This window comes from Scatophagus argus, chromosome 1, assembly GCF_020382885.2.
Source record: "Scatophagus argus isolate fScaArg1 chromosome 1, fScaArg1.pri, whole genome shotgun sequence".
Classification (NCBI taxonomy): domain Eukaryota; kingdom Metazoa; phylum Chordata; class Actinopteri; family Scatophagidae; genus Scatophagus; species Scatophagus argus.
The window spans coordinates 28570036-28589717 of NC_058493.1; the positions used below are offsets into that span (position 1 = coordinate 28570036).

The window sequence follows — 19682 nt, forward strand, 5'->3', positions numbered from 1 at the left end:
AGGTTACCGGATCAGTTCTCAGCAGATGCACACAATTTTGTTTTTAATAAGTGAAGAGATGAAAAAGGATCCTATGACTGACATAAGAAATTCTGAGTCTGACAGAGCGAGTTCGTACTTTCAGTATTGATCAAATATCTTCAGTGTATCAGTGTAGCCGATTTAAGATATCTGTGGGCCCTCGAGGCAAGATGTGTTTACTTGTTCATTTATGCAAGTGAAATGAATGTTTCTGTTCTGTTGGCTGTGAATATTTCCCCCATTTTAATGCTTGTTTTTCCTGTTTTTGAGAGCCGAGTTTTCGCCGAGGTACATAAATCAGAAAATCACACCTTCTCCTTCAGCACACTCAGCTTCTGCGTGAGGTCAACAACTTCTGATTTCAGCTCAGAGCACTGTTTCTCTGAGCTGCTGCATTTCTTTGAAACGTTCTCGAGCTGCGGAGGAAAGACGAACAAACAACAAAATTATCTCCTGCCGAACGCTGAGCGGTGACCAACGCAAGCAAACAGGAGGAGTCCAAACTCACCGTGTGCTCAGTCTGAAGCAGCTTGTCAGACAACTCTTTGTACTGACTTTCCTTTTCACTCAAAGATTCTCGGAGGCTGCTGATGAGCTCGAGCTTCTCCGACGTCTTGGCCAACGTGTTCTCCTTCTCGATGAGCGAGCTTTCCAGGCACTCCTGTGTGTTACTCAGCCTGACAGACACAATCACACAGTCAGAACAAGTCAAAACAACTCACATAAAGCAGGCTTGCAGTGAGACAGAAATGTGCAGCTTCTAGAAGATCTTTGTGCAGCTGATATATTTCAAAGCGGTTCGAGGCAGCAGAAGTGACTTCTGCAGTGAATGAATGGTTTACCCTTTGAGCTGTTCGTTGAGGCTGCTAACCAGCAGCTGATGCTTCTCTGCATCTCTGCTCTGCTGGCTTCTGACGCTGGCCAGTTGGCTCTGCAGTTTCTCAGTCTCGTTCTGCGATGGCAGACAAAGAAAGACCAAACATGCAAAGATTAAATTCACACTGAGTGAACAAATTCTCACTGCACACAGACGTGGACGACAGCAGACGCTCCGGCGCCGTCAGAATTGAATTCATGTGGCTGTAATGAACTTTGATATTCACCGTTCTGACTACGACACCCAGTGAGTCTGCACTTTCTTAAATCAAACCGGGATTAAACAAGCACACCACACTATTAGCCGTCACCGCCAGAGGCTGTGCTCTCCAGCGCACACGTACATGACAGAGCCAACACACCTGAGGGACCCAAAATGGCTGCTCATCTTCATTTACATCAAACGTCACCTGTGTTAGAAGGCTTTGTTACAAAATCCTTGGGAGGGAAAACATGCAGTTCACTCATGGTTTACTCCTTTAATCGTGAGCAGGTAAGTAATGACTACAAGTTACATTTTCACACCGACCAGTTTGACCTGTGCGACGCTGGGCGGGCTCACCTGTAACATCTCGATACGCGCCTGCAGCTGCAGACGATCCTCCAGATCTTGACAGCGCTCCTCCAGACTCAGTATCTGCTCCTGCAGTTGGTTCCTTTCCAGCTCCAACTCCTCCACAACAGACCGCAAACCACCTGGAATCATCAGGGAACACAGGAGGTTTTAGAGACATGACATGAACAAATCCTGGCCAAAGTGCGGAGGCGGAAATAAAGCCACTTCAACAGGATAAATTCAACATAATCCGCGTTTACGCTGGACTCATTTCATCAGTCATGTGATGTTTTTATCTACGGAAAAGATTCTTCATTCACTCATTAATTCTGCATTACTCCCACTATTAAGTTACCATTAATAAAGCCGTTCCTGCACGGACCTTTCAGATTAAAAGCCTTTCAGTGACTCTGAGGGCATAACGATTTGAGAATTTACTGGATATCAGGGCTGCTTCTCAAATTTTAAAACTGCATGAAGGAAACGTTACCATGACAACAAATCTGATGGTCTCTGTAAGCTTCACAGATGAAGCAGTGCAATTCAAATAACAGACCTGCATCAATTCAACAGCACGGTTTATGGTTAAGCTATGTGTGTTGTATTCACATGTCAAACAAATGACGAGTTTGTGTCATTCTTTGTGCTTTGGAAAAGTCAGTGGGAAGCCATGATCACAGGACGTGAGAAAAGTGAATCTCTAACGAGCAGAGAATAATCAGAAGGACGTTCACTCAAGGCTCAAGTTTCAGTCACAAACCAAAAATTACATCAGTTTTCCACTGAAAACATAAACCCCCAATTATAATTCTACATTTATTTTTGTTTATTTATTTGCTGTATTGATGTAGTTTTTGGTTTGAGGACAATCGGCTGCTTCACGACAACAAAACAGGATGAGAGGAAGTGAAGAAAGAAGAGTAGAACATGCAAACAACGAAAGAGACAAAACTTACCACAGATGAAGTCTGGCGGCCTACATTTATATGATCTCACAAAAACACAAACACCAGCCAGTTCAACCAGCATGCACGTGTCCAAAGAAAATACTGCAAACTGGTGAAAATGGAAACCAATGAATGAGTGTCTACTGTCAACTGTGCCACAAATGTTTTAAGTGTGAGCTGTGAGGGGGATTCCAGTACCTTTAAACCTGAGCGCTCTGTTCACATATTTAAATATGCTCACAAACCGCCCAGTTTTAAAAAATAGCAGAAGTCCCCTTTAAATTCAGCCTGCTCCACTGAGAGCCTGCAGATGAGCCCACAAACAAAAATGATGACAAGCTGTACCGAGCTCATCCGTCCAGTTTGTTTGTACAACATGACAGGTTGGATAAACAAAAAACAAAAAACGACAAAACCAACCAACAGCCACAATCCAACGTTCAGTGAAGAAGTTTGGAGTGTTATAACGAAAACAACAAAACATCAGTTTCCCAACAGAATGTGCAGATGACCGAGTGCATGCCGGTGGAAACTGTCCAGCGGGTCTCACACCTGTGTCAGGAGTACTGTACTCGGGCCACCAACCTCCCATGTTCTCCCCCTCCATCGGGGTGGTGCTCTCAGAGGTGCTCCGTGGGTCCTGACCATCAAATTCAAAGTCCTCCTACAAGTGGAATAAATGCACTTAAAGCAGGACAGTGACAGGATGTAAAACTAGACCTGATCCAGCACTCTGAGCCATAACCATCAGGTTTGGCTTAGAGGTTGTTACATTTACCAAAACGGATGTCAGGAAAGACGGTCTTGTCATAAAACTGGCCTGTCTGTGCTTAGACTTTGATGCTACATGTGGTATCCCCAACAGAAACCAGGATGCACTACGGACCAATAAACCAGCTGGTGGTGGAGACGGTTTTGGCTTGTCCGTTTTCAGACAGGAAACAGTATGGCGTTTTACAGTTTGATCTGAGTTTGGTGAGACGCTCAAATGAACTGTAGTTCATTTGACCTTAGCTGTTTAAGTAACTCAGAATTGGATCACTTCATGCAGGAACAGATTGTGACGGACTGGCTGAGGCCTGAAGTGGTTCTGTTAGCACACTTGGAGAAGGCTGCTAGAAACACCACAGCACAAACAAGCATTTAACCAACGTCTGACATATATGCTGGTGCTACCGAGTCACCTGTCTGTGCACCTACCTGCAGGCTTCGTTGGGCCGGAGTGGCCAGCTTCTTGGCCCTGTGTTGGCCGAGCCCCCGAGTTTGAGCCAACTCCTCCTCCAGCTCCTGCTGCCGAGTTTCCAGTGCTGGATCGGAGCAGCCAGGAAAGAACCAGTCATCCTCAATCAGTTTTGTGCCACAGGGAAAGGGGGACGGTTGGTTGGATTGGGGGTGTATTTATGGATGGGAGGCAGGTTTAAAAATGACAGAATGATGGCAGAGTGAAAGGAGACAGGATGACAGAGATGAGGGGAATAGATGAGTGTGTTGGCGTGGACTGATGAAGAAGGGAGATGAGGCACTTTGAACACCACAAATGAACTTTGTAACACAGAAAACACTTTCATCCAGAAGTGAAAACACACAGCAGAGATCGACTGGAAGAGAAATGTGGAGAGAGAGACTGAGAGAGTAACGGATGCAGAAAGTCACTCAAACTCCTGATATGTTTGCGCTTTTCTCTTTGCATAAGATACGTGGACCTGAGAAACACTGCGAGAAGCAACACTCTGGTCAGAGCCATGCACACCTGATTTGCATAACAAAGGACAACAGCATTCAAACATGTGGGAGGTGGACAGTAAAAGTGGCAGTGGGAGGAAGGCGAGGGCCTGTTTTCATGAGTCACACTTCATGTTTCACTGCTGTTTCTTCAACAGGGAGAGCAGACGGTTATTTAGAGGAACACGGGACAGAAGCGGATCTGAGTCTCATGGTGCTTTCAAATTTTTATTCTGAGCAGCGCAGGATGCAAGCAGAGCAATGCCAAACTGATTAGGCTGAACAAAACATGTTCCCATCTGTTTTGTGACAACAGGCTGATTTTGTTGTGTGGGGGAGGGGGAGGAGAGGGGGGCAGCTCAAAGCAAAGAGTGGGGCAGAAGAAGAAGAGGAGGAGGAGTTCAGTGGGTGAAGCAGTGGTCAGTGTGGGCTCAGTGCACAAGCAGGGTTAAGCAGCGACAGGCTCCATTCAAAGGGACAAGACAAACAATACAACACGAGACGATGTAGAAGCATGAATGAGGACCGGTTATCATCTTCCAAATCCAACCTGAGGAAGAACTGAACCAGCCTGCCTCGTTCTCAGAGTCTGACCCTCACTGATCACAGCAGCAGGTTACACATGGAGGATGAAGGCTAAACGGATCACAGAGGTAAACCCTGCAGGTTTCTTCTTTGGGTGCCACTCGGCAGGAAGTCCTCCTCCAGCCTAAACTGCGTTTTCTTTTCCTGTTCCTACAGCTGAACGTTTGAGCTTCGGTATTCAGTACTGCAAGTGCACATTACAGGTGTACACACAGTTAGGCAGCCAATCCTGGCCCAGTATTCAGCGCACACAGCATGACGTGGAAACCCGAAGCCTCCAGAGACACCGAGAACAGACTGTACAGTGAAGCAGGAGACGCCGTTTAATGAGGGAGAAGGAACAGCTGCCATCTCAAAGATTTTAATGTTGTAATTACATATATATATATCTGTATATATGTGTACGTATGTATGTATGTATAGTGAGAAACCCAAAGCCGACGGTAGATTCAGAGACAGGTTTATGTTGCTGTGACTGAGCCCAATCAGGGATCGCAATGATTTGTTTTGTCCCACACACCTTTTGTTGCTCTTAGAACTAACTAGCTAACAGCATCGTGAACAAAATACCGGACGCTGTGACAAGACATCACGCTGCTGGTTGTGCAGCGGAGAATCGGAGAAGCGAAAGCTCAGCGGTTGCTGATGCTGGCCAAGTTCTAGCTGCTGCGTTCTTTAAACGTTCTTTACGGCAGTTCAATGTGAAAATCATGTGACTCAGTGAAACAACACAGAGACTTCTGTCACCTAAAAGACACATCACAACAACTGGTGCACCAGTTTCCACTTCAGCAGATAATTATAGTATTTCCAGCAGCACTTGAAGGCAGCACCAGCAACATGAACGAGTTGTGTTCGCTTCTCAGCTGACAACAACAGCAGGGATTCAATTCAAAAGGTGAAACGCTTCAGGTTTGGGCTTTTCTCCAAGCCTCAGGACAAACGCTGGTGGACTGACACACCAGCGTGTTAACACTCACTTCATTAGGCTTTTCTCTTTAGTCACTGTTACGCTTGGTTCATTAGTGTCTCCTGACTCAGTAATTTAACAGTGATTACTACCGTAAAAGTGAGCGATTTTATTGGGCATGACTTTCATTTGAAATATTTAAATTATCGTTTTTTTGCATAACTTTATTAAGATGAATGAATGACATCAGTCCTGCTCTACCTTCAAAACTACAAACCACCTCCAAACAAAGACGTTCTGTTTTAATGTTGTTGTGGAGCATCTGGCGCTCGTGAGTGCGGCTGCAGGCGTTAGTCCTCATCCCAGAGTTAGTCCAAATCAAATCATCCCACCACAAAAGAATAACGGCAGTGTGATACTGGGATATTATCACAAATTATTTTAGTGTGGCCCCACCAGGAATCAGAGGATGTGAAGACAGTCGGACAGAGGAACAGGAAGGGGTGAAGGAACAGAAAAGGTGAGGACGGGGGGACAAAAAGGCAGACTCTACAGAGTGCAGCCAGCTGCTGTACTACCTGCAGCTCACCCACAGCTCAGGCCAAAGTCGAGGGGAGCTGCAGGCAGTACAGCAGCAGGCTTCACCCGAGGGTTTGGAGGAGCCTGCATGCACAAAACTGATGGGAAACTGTTCTGCGTGGCTGCTCCCATCCCTGGAGCAGGGGCTGGAGGGGGAGAGTGTGGGACGGGGTGGAGGTCCACGAGATGGGAGGCAGCACAGGGCAAACCCAAAGCTCCCCAGTCACAAAAGATAAGAAGGAAAGTGATGTTGAGTCAGACAACAGCGGACATGAGGTGAACAGGTAACACATGCTGCAGGTCTCTCTGCTACACAACATGGTGCTGATGATGGTGGGCAAAACAAAAGGAGTCAGCAAATGAAATTTACACTCAGTCGCCAGCAGCAATCGATCGATCGTCAGTCTGATCCTACTGTGTCGGTGTTGTCGGCTACAAGCTCGGCTGAAACTGTTTAGATGCTTACAGCTAATAACCTGAAATTTAGCAAACTCAAACTAAAATAATTTAATCGGATAAACTAATCGGTTTAAAGATGACAGAATAATAGGTGATGGAAAGTTGAGTTGTAGCAGATTTAGGCGGCATATCAAATAAAACTACTTTGGAATCCATTTTGTGTATGTTTGCGGCTGCTTTGTTGTATTAAATTCTTTCAGATATTAAAGGGAAGGTTTTCTTAAGGGCTTTTGAACACAGTAACACAGTAAGCAGACAGCAGGTGAGATCAGGTGTGCAATAAAGTCTGCACACGTGTGGCTTTCTACACAACTTAAACGAGGGAGCAGGTTTTCTATCAGGTCCTGAGTCTGATCGTTACTCCTGGGTCACCTGGTGGTGGTGATGAACACCTGAGGCTGTAGGTTGTGTCATCGCCTAGCGGCAGACTCACCCTCTCTTTCCTCCTCCATGTGGCTGATGCGGAGCGCCAAGGCAGCCTTCTCCTCCTTGGCCCGGTCCCTGGCACTGACCGCCTCGGCGACCATCTCCTGCCACTCGAGCACCTGGCTCTGAGTGTCGTCGGCGCTGCCGGACTCGCTCGCCTGTGAGCGCAGGGAGCACAGCGTTACAACACGGGCCAACAGGAAGCACCGACTGCACATTCACAAAGACACCCGGACCACCGACCTGAGAGGCAGCCCGCTTGGTGAACTGCTCCAGGTCTGCCTGCAGAGTCCTCTGCTGCTCCTCGTACACCACCAGCTTCGCCTCCAGCATGTCTGCCCCAAAGCATCAAACACACAACAGAAATACAAATGAGGATGGGGAAAATGTGTAACCGTGTAACTAAACCTAATGCAGAGTAAATGGAGATCCATTAAAGGTAAAAACAATCATTTTAGTTTAAAAGGCTATTTCACCACTAAACCCAGGCTCAGTATCAGTATAACCATAAATACAATGAAAATAAAATCCATCACCTATGATACGTATTTTGGCCATGTTTACTGGGGGTTTGGAGTCACGTTACAAATTACAGAAACCTCCCAAAAGCACTAAAACAGAATTAAACACAGTGAATACTGATCAGATGTGACTGAAGAGCTGCATGCTGTACAGGCAGACTACGACGAGGTCTCAGTCACAGGAATCAAAAGGGACCAGTTTTACTGGTGACAGTGCTTCAACTCAGCCACCAGATGGCGACAGTAGCCTGAGCTCCCACAACACTGATTCAGTCCAACTGAACCAATACGAGTCCTGAAACCTGATTTGTATGGCAAAAGCCTTGATGAAATACCAGAGCTTTATGTCAGTGTGAATGTGTTTGTCTAAAATGTGAAGGACATTCTGTCTTCCTGATCACCATGAGTTTGGTGCGGATGGTATAATTATAAGATATAGTTTGGACAATGTATAACTGGTTTATCTGAAAGCTGAAAACTCCATGTGGTCAAAAGAGTGTAGCATGAATGCGTCATATAAATCCACCATCCTTAACCACACCCTGACCCCCGCCAGAGGACGACAGGCTCAAGACCTACGTCAGAAGAGTAAAACCCAGACAGGATCTGGTGCCCGGTGGTCCACTCAGGTTTGATTTTTACCGTTCTTTGCTTTCAGCTCCTCATACTGCTCCACCTTCCAGAGGTTTTCCTCCCTCTCCTCCTCCAGCGCTGTGATACGACCCCGCAGGGCGGTCAGGTCAGGGGGGGCACCTCCAGCCTGAAGGGGGGTCAGGTAAGAATCTCATTGTTTCACTTTGCACTTTGCCTGATATTTTAGGCACAAAGCAGAAGATCACATCTTGTAAAGTTTAATTAATTTGGCGTCCGTTTTAAAAAAATATGTCCTTGAAGTGTGAACATCCCACCTGGCTCTTCTTCAACTCCTCCTCCAACTGTCTGATGCGAGATTTAGACCACGCTTTCATTTTCAGGAACTTGGCCTCTGATCTGCCGGCTTCGTCCGATTTTTGCTTTGCTTGGGCTGCAAAAAGCAAGTCAGATGAGAAGGTGACATTCAAAGGTGAATGAGGTTTCTGAGGAGATCCAACACATCATCATTATCACTGATAAATGTGGTGAATAATGTCTCCTCTGTACCTTCCAGCTCAGCTATCCGTTGGATGGAGGCTGAATCAACGGGCATGTTTCCACTTCCTGAGGCCTCCTGATTGGGAGGTGGTGCTGACACCAAGGTCCTCCTCTGCTCCTCCAGCTGCTCCAGGAGATTCTGCTGTGTTTGGGCCATCTGGGCCTGATGCTGCTCAGTCAGTCGCTGCATCTCCGCCCGCTGCTTGTCCATCAGGTCACGAAGCTGCGCTCGCATCACATGCTTCTCTGCCTCCATCTTGGATTCCAGGCTCTCTCGTTCTACTTGTAGCCGATCCAGTCGCTCTGTAAGCTCCTGGGAGGAGGAAAGTCAAGCCACGTCCAGCATGTCATCACAAAATGTACAGTGAGAGGAAAGGAAGGTGCAGAGATGTTGTTCCTGACCTTTATCTGCTGGTCCCTGCCATCCACCTCTCCCTGGAGAACATCAATCACTTGAGTTTTACCCAGCAGCACCTCCTCCTTCTCATGGAGCTTCTGTTTCAGAGCCTTCAGAAGCTGAGGAGGAGACACAGAAGGTGACTGTGACACTAACCCACATGGTGAACTTGCCTTAACATCCACGGCTCAAACAAGCAGTGCAGTGAATCTCCGCAAGTCCTGCAGGAACGAGTGATCAGTCGGTACCTGCTCCAAGTCTGCACTGGCGTCAGACTTTGCTGCTAACTTGAAGAGCTCCTGTTCGTGCATCTGGTTCATCTCGATCAGCTGGTTGTCCTTCTGAATGATGATGTCTTTGAACGTCTGGATCTAAACACAAACAGGGTGCATCATGGGAGACCAGACACACACTTCAGTGTCAAAGTGTCAAATCGCTGGTTACACGGTTTGGAAAACCAACGCACCCAAACAGAAACCTGCCGGGTAACAACTGAGTGCTGTGAAAACCTACGTTCTGTTGGTACATGCTCTCCTTCTGACTGAACTGCTCCTTCTCCGTGAGGAGCAGCTCTTTGAGGCTCTCGGCCTGCTCCTGCAGCAAACTGTAGCGCTCCTCTGATTCTCCCACCTTCCTGGTCAGATTCTGCACCAGCAGCTGCAGCTCCTGCACGGCCCCCTTCTCCTCCGTCACCTGAAGAGGTACAGCAAGGGTCAGCGGCAGCGAGTGGACCGACAACAGACCTCACAGAGCGCAGGGAAGATCAACAGCATGCATCAGACTGAAGTGAATGAATGCCTGAGAACACTGGATCCTCTCGTGTTATTTCTTCTCTACTAAGTCTGCAGTTACAAAGGGTGTTAAGATGATGTGTATGACCTGCTGTGGTGCAGGCGTGATGGGCTGATCTCCCGCAAGCGCCGTCTGTAGGTGGACGATGTAGGCCTCTTTTTCTGCCAGCTTCCTGTCCCTCTCCGTCAGCATAGCATCCATTTCTTCACCTCGCTGCCACTGCGACTCCACCTCCTTCCTCTACATGAAATAAGTATAAGAGTTTGTCAGAGGAAGGAAAAACTTTTTGCTTCTCACTCTGTAAACACACAGACAAACATATAAACATTAGAAACAGGCTGCAGTACAGCCCATAAGCCCCTCCCCATCCATGTCAGCAGATGGGACACGAGCCAAACTAAAAACTCAAAGTACATGTCAAACAAATTCTTCCCAAAGATGGTTTCTGTCATTTTAGGCAGTTCTTATCACGCAGATGTTTATTCAAGGGCTCATGTTTTCTCATGTTAATCTTCTGTCCACAGCCGTGCAGCTGAAATCATTTGTTTAATCATGAGGTGAAGAAGTTCAGCTCATTTTTCTGGAAATGGGACACATGAAGACACTTGACCTTGTTCTCCAGTTCCTCCAGTCTTTGTGCAAGCTGCTGTTCCAGTTCCTCGACCTTCTTCTTGAGCAGGACAATCTTCCCCCGACTGGCCTGGTCTCCTCCTCCTCCTCCTCCTTCTGATGACCCCTGCAGCAAAACAAAAACATGCCAGAAAATCATCAAAACACTTTGAACTACATTCAGCAGAGGACCACAAACACAACTCAAACAGGATGCTCTTATTGCTCCGTGTCATAGCTAACAACTATGGATGGTGCATTTGTTTAACAGAGTTTAAAGAGATTTTAAAATGGAGCTTTTGCGCCTCCCAGGGGTAAAAATGTGTGTGTGTGTGTGTGTGTGTGTGCACGCGCATGCACACCTTTTTGCTGCGTGTTGGAGTGTCCGGACCTCCATGTTGTTTCTTCAGCTCCTCCAGCTGTGTGGTGAGGGAGGTGACCTTGGCTTTGTTCTGGAGACGCAGCTTTGACAGCTTGGCCTCACACGCCTCCTTCTCCACCTGAGTCACAGACAATCAACCTTCAGCTCAGCTCAGCTCGGACAGAACGCCGGCGAGGTGCTGAACTCGATTCTCACGTCCGTCTCACAGACTCTGACCTGGGAGTTAATAGCTAACCAGATCCTGGTTGGTCAGTGACTAACATTAGCAGTGCCTGTAGAACGACAGACTGGCCCCCGTCAAACAGCGCCCACACCTGTTGAACCTGTGAACTGGTGGAGAAACGGTCCCCTCACCTTAAGCTGGTCATCTTTAGAGCGAAGTGCTGCATCCTTCTCCCGGATCATCTCCTTCAGCTGTGTGACAAGCTGTTCAGTTTGGGCGAGCCGCTCGGCCATTTCTGCTACAGCAACGTCACCACCTCCACCTCCACCCCCAGCAGCAGCGCGGGGAGAGCCCGGGCCCTGGGCAGACGCCACAGAAAAACGCCACGTTACTGAATGCTGCATCCAACAAAACAACGAGCACACTGATGTTTGTCTGCAGCAACACTTTGGAGGGCTGAGGTCTACCAGTGTGTATCAAAGTGAGAAAGGCCACCTCCATCTTGGTGGACCCATCCCACCACCTGCAACAGAAGCTCCACCTACTGCCCTCTGGGTGGAGGTACAGGCTCCTCAGGTTAAGGACTTTCAAACCTCCTTCACTCCTATTATGAACTACAAAGCAACTTTCTACTGTTGTACTTTGTCTGCTATTTACGGTTTTGTATCTGTTGGTAAACTGGATGTTTCATTTTTATGGTGTGTTCGAGTGTTATGGCTGCTGTTCTGTGTAAAGAATATTTCTCTCTGGGGACAAAGAAGCTGTAAATACTCACAAGAAGCAGATGCTCACATAATGACATTCTTCATGGGCTTTCTTTTCATCATATGGTTCTCAGCAGTGTGTATTTAATGTGGATAAGTCATGTGTGGTTGATACGAAGAGGATCAGCAAAGGTCACAGTCCCAACCAAGTGCAGCAGCAGAGTGAATAGGAAGGGGATGCGAGGGGATTTAAGCTGAAGCTGCAGTCCCCCCTCACAGGAAGTGTGAGCTCTGACTGTCTGAGCCAAAGCCCTGCATTCAGCAGCCTGCCTAATTCCAGTCTATCTGGACATGAAACACACCGAGATGTTTTCAGCGGGTTTCCTCTCAGCACGCCAACGTAAGGCTGCAACACGACATGATTCAGCCAGTACTGACTCAGGATCAGCGGTCACTCTGTGGTTCATATTCTCAGCTGAGTGCAACAGTCACCTGACACAGATCACAATGTGACCATTCAAGCAAAGAAAGATAAGAACACGTGTGTGTACTTACAGCAGAGCCAGGCTCTCCCTCCTCACCGGAAAACCATTTCAGCATGGTTTCAGTTCACACCTGAAACACACACACACACACACACACACAGTAAATCCTTTATTCGCCATCTAAAACAAGTGTCCTTTTCACTGCTGGTTTGTCAGGTTTGGGTTCTCCGGTGTCGTGTTCAAGAAAACACTTTTCATTCTGACATTCATTATTCATCACTCTGTCTTTGTTTCATGTCTCTGTGTCTCTCTGATGCCATGACCAGGCAGAACTTTGAACCATCCTGACCCATCCAATAACTTAAATTCAGACAACTTGTTTCAAGTTAAAACAAATGAAACGTACCATCAGCTTTACATTTCTTAGTTAGTTTGGTGGATCATCAAATAACACATGGAATCAGGAACAAACACTGATGACATAAAGTCAGTCAGATCTGTTTGCAATTTTATGGTTCACATAAAGAGCAGCACTGACATTAAAATAAACGAGCAGGTCGGCCCTCAAACTGTTGAAAGTAAGAATGCAGACTGCCTTAAATTATTTACTAGAATCCTAGCCGAGCAGATAATGGACTAGAGGCTTCCAGGCCAGTTTCTCAGACACCTGACCAGCAGGCCGGAGGCCGAGTGACTGTTGGGATGTCGGCCAAACACAGAATGAAGCACCATCACGACGCCTGTTTCACCTTACAGCTGCAGATTTACAGCAGACTGACACAAAGGTGTGGCTCCTGGTCCCTGTTGTAGTTAGTGTAACTCGAAGGCTACACTGGGCACGACTCGAGGCCTCAGAGACTCTGGAGGGTGCAGACTGAGCCTGCTGAACAGTCGAGCCCATGTGACGCAGGGGAAAATCAGGTCAAGCTGGTTCTCTCACATACCACAGCAGCAAACATTAGCCCAGACGCTATCGTGGCTATCCGGTATCTCCCCTCTAGCTCCATCAGAGTTTAGATAATCAATTCACATAAACACTAAATGTTTTACTTCTGTGGAAAAAGTCACCGGACAAATTAACTGTGCAAAACCTGACGCTGAACAGTTCACTCACTGTTACTGAATTATAGTTTATTATCAAACTCGGTGGTATAACTACATTAGGATGGACAGATTAAAGTTAAAGAAAGATAACTGCATTTGCTACGCTAGAAGTCGTCATTTTGAAGAAGATAATCGCCGTTTTTAAGAAACATAAATGGCACAAACACCCACTAAGTGTTGCTGACTGCGCTGGAGAAAAATCCCATTTAAAATGCACCATCGTTTACAGTCTGGCGTCATTAAAAGTTGTCGGAAAGGATTTGACATTAGCTAGCTAAGTTAACAACGTTAGCTAACATCTCCGACGCAGTACGGCTCATTTGAACCGCACAGGCTTCACGCATCCACCAGCAGAAGGCCTCGGCGGCTGCGGTGGGCGTCCGAGAGTCGGCCGGTTACCAAATCAAACAGTAGTTAGACGCTAACATGAATCCAGATGGATGACTTTATCCTGCTAGCTATGTGGCTACATGCTAACGAAGCTAGCGCTGAACTGCATACTGACTGTCCACTTGATGAATCAGCTCCATCCACCAAGTGGCACCCGTCAAATATAAACTTTTAATTAATTACCGGATTCACAACTTCATGAAGTGTCCACCTGAAACTTCGCAACGTCGACAAAATCCTGCGAAATCACATTTTATTCCGCTTGTCGACAAAATTGCAAATGGGACAGAGATATGCATTGGTCACGTTTGTCAACAGACAGCTGGGAGGGACATGCGCCTGCGCAGTTCTGTCATCCTGACAGGACCCGGCGGAAGCCAATCGATTGATTATCGTCGGCTACCAAAATATGTAAATAAATAAATAAACATGCCTTACGGTCACATGGCTAGCCCTGTTAGAACCACGTGAGAGGAAAGTCCTCCATTAGCTCAGTTTTCTCCAGAGGAGACCCGAGTTGCTCCATCAAAGAGAAAACAAGCATCAAGAAATACCCTACCTGTCAGTTCCGCTTTCGGAGCAGCCTCGCACTGAGACTTAGAGTCAAGATAAGGAGTTGGGTGGTTTTGATTTAAGACACACAGCAGAATGACTTTATATTGCTAACTTACTGTGCTAAACTACATACATCAAGGGCTTTACGTGTTGACCTTTAAATAATAATAATAATAACGACTGTAAAAGTGTAAAAACAGTGTAATTACTGATCATTGGAATACAAGATTTCTTTTTTTTTATGTTGGTACCAGGTGCACCGAAGTCAGACACCTTCAAAATCCACACAGCAGCAGTATGACCACTGGGGGGCAGCGCAACAAGCTGTAAACAAATCCTATCCTAATAACATTTGATAATTACTCTGAGGCATGACAAAATGAAGTATACTTAAGTGCTTCTACGTACACTAGAATTACTTGATTTTTTTGATGTGGTCTTAAAGGAAATAATTATCCGAAAGAGCGACCTTGTTCAGTGGGCGGCAGCAGCAAAAGGCCCAGGGGCAAAAATGAACCAGGGTGAATGAGCATTAACCCTCTCTGCTCCCACTCACTGCGTTTGGTGCATCTTCCCAGTTGCCTTCAAGTGCCCATCGGGAACAGACATGCCAGCTTCATTACATGTCTGTTATGATGTATGTAATGAGGCTGCAGTCCCTGGTGGTGCATCTCCATCACCTCAGCTCAACTCTGCACTTTGTGGAGACCCTGTGTGACCTCATACTGTATGGATTTAGCCTGTCTTACTAATCTTAGCCTTTAAGACTCTTTGCCTTACAGTATGACATCCACTGGCTTCACAAACACCCACCCTCACCTCTCACACACTGCAGACTTTTCAAATGCGTCTGTACGTACAATTACAAAACCACACGACTCAGACAATAAAAGTGTGGATGATGCAGTATCTACAAGTCTTTGCAAGTAACTGAACCCTGTGGTCTCTTAGCAAAACACATGAAACATATCAGTTTGAAATATGTGTAATAGAAAGGGGGTTAAAAATAATGTTTGTTTGTGTGGCGTCTCTGTGAAGGATATCATACTGTTAGGTAAAGAGCCTTAAAGGCTAAGAACAGTAAGTCAGGCTAAATCCATACAGTAAAAGCTCCCATGTGGTCTCCATAAGGAGACTGTGTTAGCAGAGCACAAGAGCTGAGCTAACTTAGGACACGTACAAAATCCAACGTATACTGAAACATGAACACGTCACGGTCTTTGTTTCTTTATTTATTGATAGCAGACAACAGCAACTCACTGACACGGTCGATTGATTCCGATTAGAGCGATTCAACTCACACGCTCCTGTAATCATCCTTCTTTTTAATTTCTCACATTCAGATGACCTCGCACAACACGAGTTCAGACAAATCAACGTGTGGACATGCAAGCAGGCACACAAGTGATATGAGAGGGTTGAAAGAGTCAGTGATGACCATTTTTTGAGATATGATGTTTACTTTTCAAAAACAGAACGAACTCAGCTCACATTTGGGAACAAAAAAGCTGACAAAAACATTAACTTAAATCTGATGAAACAAACCCATAAAAATGCAAAACTAATTACAAATGCTGACAACTTTGTGCAACTCGTATTGGTCATTCTGGTACGAATTCTCTGACGAAGCAACAAAACCTCAGACCTTTTTATGTTGCAGTGCATGTATGGAGCCTAAAATCTTTAAATGTCTTCATGTAGAGAAAATCAGCCTGCCAGTCTGTATGCTGGCAGCTTTAAAGAAACAGTTTGCCATTTTGGTCAAAACAAACCAAAAAAGTTGTTCACTTCCTTGGAGTTTAGCTTAGCTTAGCTTAGCATAAAGGCTGCAAAAGGGGGGAACAGCTTGCTCGGGTCTGTCTGCAGTTAGCTTGGAGCTTTTAGACCAATTAGACCAGATATCAGTGAGCTTTAGAGATGTTGGTCTGTGTGCTTCTGAACCCTGGACAGAACCAGGACTCCAGTCTTCATGCCAAGCTAAACTAACTGTCTCCCGGTTTTGGTCTGTATTTAATGCACAGGCATGAGTGTGGTGCTTGCCTTCTTTTTCAACCGTCAGCAAGAAAGTAAATAAGCATTTAAGTCTCAAATGTTAAAATGTTCGACAGACGACAGAACTTCAGACAAGTCAGTCAAATAGTCACTCACATTACGGCGGGCATGCTGAACAGATGACAAGCTGAAAACCACATTAGAGAAACTGAAAGTCATTTACACGCTGCTACAGAGTGAGTCTGAACAGTAAAAGTTTCAGCTTCATGAGTAGACTATAAACATGTTTGAGTGGGTCAGGCTGCAGTCTCCATGCAGCAGACTCTCTTCAGCCATGACGTGTGGTGGTCCTCACACTCAGCAGAAGGTGAACGTGAAAGGCTTCTCTTTCAGATAAAAAAGGAGAGAGACTGCAGGCTGCATCTCCAAGCATGTTGAAGAAATAACCACTGAGTTTAAAGTGAACGTCAGAATCTCTTGGATCAGAAAACACAATGCAGATTATTCCCTTGGTTAATGACAAAGAGCGCCCAAACCTGGCGTGAAGCTCTCTCTGATGCTTCTGTGTGTAAACAATAGAAAGACTGAACAGCGAAGGCAGACTTCGTACATCATGTACACTGTGACATCAGGGTTTCCTCTCCTGCTGTTCAATGAACCACTCGCAGGGCCCAAGGTCCAGTTTGAGCTGATCCATCACCCACGGGTCCTTCTCAGCCCCTTCTATAAATTCCTCCAAAGAAATCTGACCTGGACAGTTTGCAAGAGGAACAGAGAGATACAATCACACAGTTTACGTTAACATCGTCGAGCACATCTATTGAAAGCTAAATGACAGAACAGGTCATTTGAAAATAACTGGACCTTCACCTCACATTATAAACATTGTGAAACGATGGCAGTTTGGTCGGATTCCTGCAACAAAACTACGAGGTCAGGTTTAGGAACTGATCATCATTTGGTTTAAAATGTGTATGCTAGTTAAGGTAAAGTAAGTCAGCATTTTATCGTCATGTGGAACATTGATAGCAGTCTTAAGGATGAAAGGATGAACCAAGTGCACACCCCTCATGATGTCACCTAATGGTTTGTGAACTGTGGTTTTGAAGCCTTGAGTTTACAGCTGCTTGTATCTTAGTTTGTTGGAACAGCAGTGACCATATTTGCACTAGAGGGCGGAGCTGGGGAGGATATCCCGACCTAAAGCATCCCCGGCTGGTCGGTTTGACCTGAAAGGGGAGCATAATTTAGAAAATGAACATCATGTTGTTCAGACTTGAAACCAGCAACTGAGACCATAAAAGCATCAGGAAACTGTTGACTGAGGTCATAAATCAAATGAGATTCATTTTCTCCTAACCTCACATACAGTCAGACTTCTTTTTGAAACCAGTGGAGTCGCCCCCTACTGGACATTAAAAAGAATGCAGTTCCTGTCACAATTAATGTGGCTAGTAAAGGTTGTTGGCGGACAGTAATTATAAATACGGTTCACAGAATCAGCTTGTTTTAGTTAAAGACTTTCTGATTATGTCAGCGTGAAAAAATAAGAAAAACATGGAACTTACTGTCGTTATTCTTGTCCACAAGTTCAAATATTCTGTCACAAATGTCTTCAATATTTCCTGTGATGCTTGGATCATGTTGAGTCTTTATCTTGTGGATGATCTGAGAGGCGGAAAAAAAGAGAAAGAAAGAAGAGCTTCGAAGTTCAACAGACTGTGATAATACCAAATTACTCAATCAGGTCTAATCAGAGTCCCGGTGAAGTAGATTTGCATACTTTTTAATTGTGAAAGCCTAAATAATTAATACCTCAACGCATGAAAGTTGAGAGGCTCTTCAATAATTTTAGAACTAGTGATAATCACACTGAATATATATATAAATATGGATGACATGACAGCACCCCAAAAGTGAAGCCAAACACCTAGACGCCCCCTGGTGGCTGGCTGCAGTACGGCTCATAAACTCCTCAATCTCCATGAAAAACTAAATCAAACCAAACCAAAAACTCAAAGTACACGTCAAGTAAATTCAAGTAAATATTTTAAGCAGTTCTTATCAAGCTGATGTATGTTCAAGGGTTAATTTTTCTGAACAGTTTTATTTAATTAGTTATGTGATGCTCTAAAAAGGGGCTGAAACATCATGATTGACAGCTGAGTGCTGCTCCTGATTGGCTCAGATGGGCATATGGGCAGGAACTCGATAGTGTGGCTCCACCTCCTGCACAGACTCTGGCTCCAAATGACATCACCAGAACAAGATGGCAGCATTCATATCTGGGATGTTCTGACTGGACACATCGTCCATCTTTATCTGAATGGTTGACATTTCTAAATTTTTCCAAAGAAACCAACAGCTGACTCTCACTGTTATTTGTTGGACTGACACACAGTGGATAGTTTCTGAAACCTCTCAGCAAAAACTCTTTGGGCTCAGGGATGTGACGTACACAGTTTGTAAAAACGCTGTACCAAAAGCTATTCTTATTTACTTACAGCTGACCGATGGTGATGCCTCCAATCAAATCGCACAACATGTTCTGATGCAAATAAGATTTTTAAGCAAAAATAAACTAACTGAACACTTACTTTGACAATGTGCCTTACTTCCTGTCTGTCCAGGCAGCCATTTCCGTCTCTGTCATAAACTTTAAAAGACCATTTCAGTTTGTCCTCCAGTTTCCCACGAAGAACAAGATGCACTGCCGCCACGTACTCCATGAAGTCGATCTGCCCGTCCTGAGAAGCAAACGGGACGACGTACAGATCAAACACACAGCCGCCAAGCCGTGAAGCTCAGCAGGCGCATTAACTGTCAAAACGTGTTGAACTTTCTCTTCTCTCGGCTGTTCTTGTCTTTACAGACTAATATCTGCTCTACCACAAACCACCGTTACGTCACCTTATTGGTATCAAAGGACCGGAACAGATTCTCCATATACGCAGCTTCTTCCTCTGTGGAGCTGCTGTTGATTCCAAAGATTTTCTTGAATTCGTGTAAGTGCAGATTCCCACTCGGACATTCGCTTGCAAACTTGCGGTAAAGTTCCTGGATGTTCTGAAGGGTCACTTCCTTTTCTGTGCTGCTCTGTGTTTGACCCATACTGAGAAACACAAAGAAGCAAAAATAAATAAAAAAAAATCTAATTGCTAAAATAATGAAAGACCTTCACAGAAGCTGTGAGGCACATCTTCACTGTGCACATGACTGGTGCCTTCAGCGGTCGGTCCACCCGGCTTGGTCTATTTCCAGATAACCTGTCAGACAAATCCAATTGACTTTTCAGTGAGCTTCTCCAAATCCCTCTTGATAATCTTTCTTCAATATTTCTATTCCTCCAGTGTGATGAAGCCACTCCTCAGAGCTC

The 19682-nt window shown here is 45.5% G+C and overlaps 2 protein-coding genes across 6 annotated transcripts in view; both read right to left on the reverse strand.

Annotated features, from left to right (window-relative positions):
- LOC124063642 (golgin subfamily B member 1-like) overlaps positions 1-14094 on the reverse strand; it is a 29900-nt gene extending 15806 nt beyond the window's left edge. The window contains exons 1-21 of one of the 5 annotated variants that reach the window (XM_046397524.1): positions 13943-14094; positions 12336-12395; positions 11268-11435; positions 10894-11031; positions 10533-10658; positions 10010-10162; positions 9644-9823; positions 9379-9501; positions 9136-9249; positions 8743-9046; positions 8511-8626; positions 8245-8362; positions 7325-7416; positions 7089-7239; positions 3601-3707; positions 2953-3064; positions 1460-1593; positions 1260-1307; positions 864-973; positions 530-698; positions 333-437 (exon numbers count right to left, since the gene is read on the reverse strand). In XM_046397524.1, coding sequence (XP_046253480.1) covers positions 333-437; positions 530-698; positions 864-973; positions 1260-1307; positions 1460-1593; positions 2953-3064; positions 3601-3707; positions 7089-7239; positions 7325-7416; positions 8245-8362; positions 8511-8626; positions 8743-9046; positions 9136-9249; positions 9379-9501; positions 9644-9823; positions 10010-10162; positions 10533-10658; positions 10894-11031; positions 11268-11435; positions 12336-12380 — 2613 coding nt within the window. In that variant the 5' untranslated portion in view covers positions 12381-12395; positions 13943-14094. Of the gene's footprint in view, positions 1-332; positions 438-529; positions 699-863; positions 974-1259; positions 1308-1459; positions 1594-2952; positions 3065-3600; positions 3753-7087; positions 7240-7324; positions 7417-8244; positions 8363-8510; positions 8627-8742; positions 9047-9135; positions 9250-9378; positions 9502-9643; positions 9824-10009; positions 10163-10532; positions 10659-10893; positions 11032-11267; positions 11436-12335; positions 12396-13942 lie in introns of all 5 variants that reach the window. The other 4 variants (XM_046397499.1, XM_046397515.1, XM_046397508.1 and 1 more) reach the window with 4 other exon arrangements.
- Positions 14095-15765: 1671 nt separating this feature from the next.
- On the reverse strand, positions 15766-19447 carry LOC124063982 (guanylyl cyclase-activating protein 2-like). Its single transcript, XM_046398159.1, has 4 exons — positions 19217-19447; positions 18904-19053; positions 17875-17974; positions 15766-17056 (listed from the first exon to the last, which is right to left on the reverse strand). Exons 1-4 carry the CDS (start codon positions 19415-19417, stop codon positions 16935-16937), a joined length of 573 nt encoding a protein of 190 aa, XP_046254115.1. The 5' UTR covers positions 19418-19447; the 3' UTR covers positions 15766-16934.
- Positions 19448-19682: the final 235 nt, after the last annotated feature.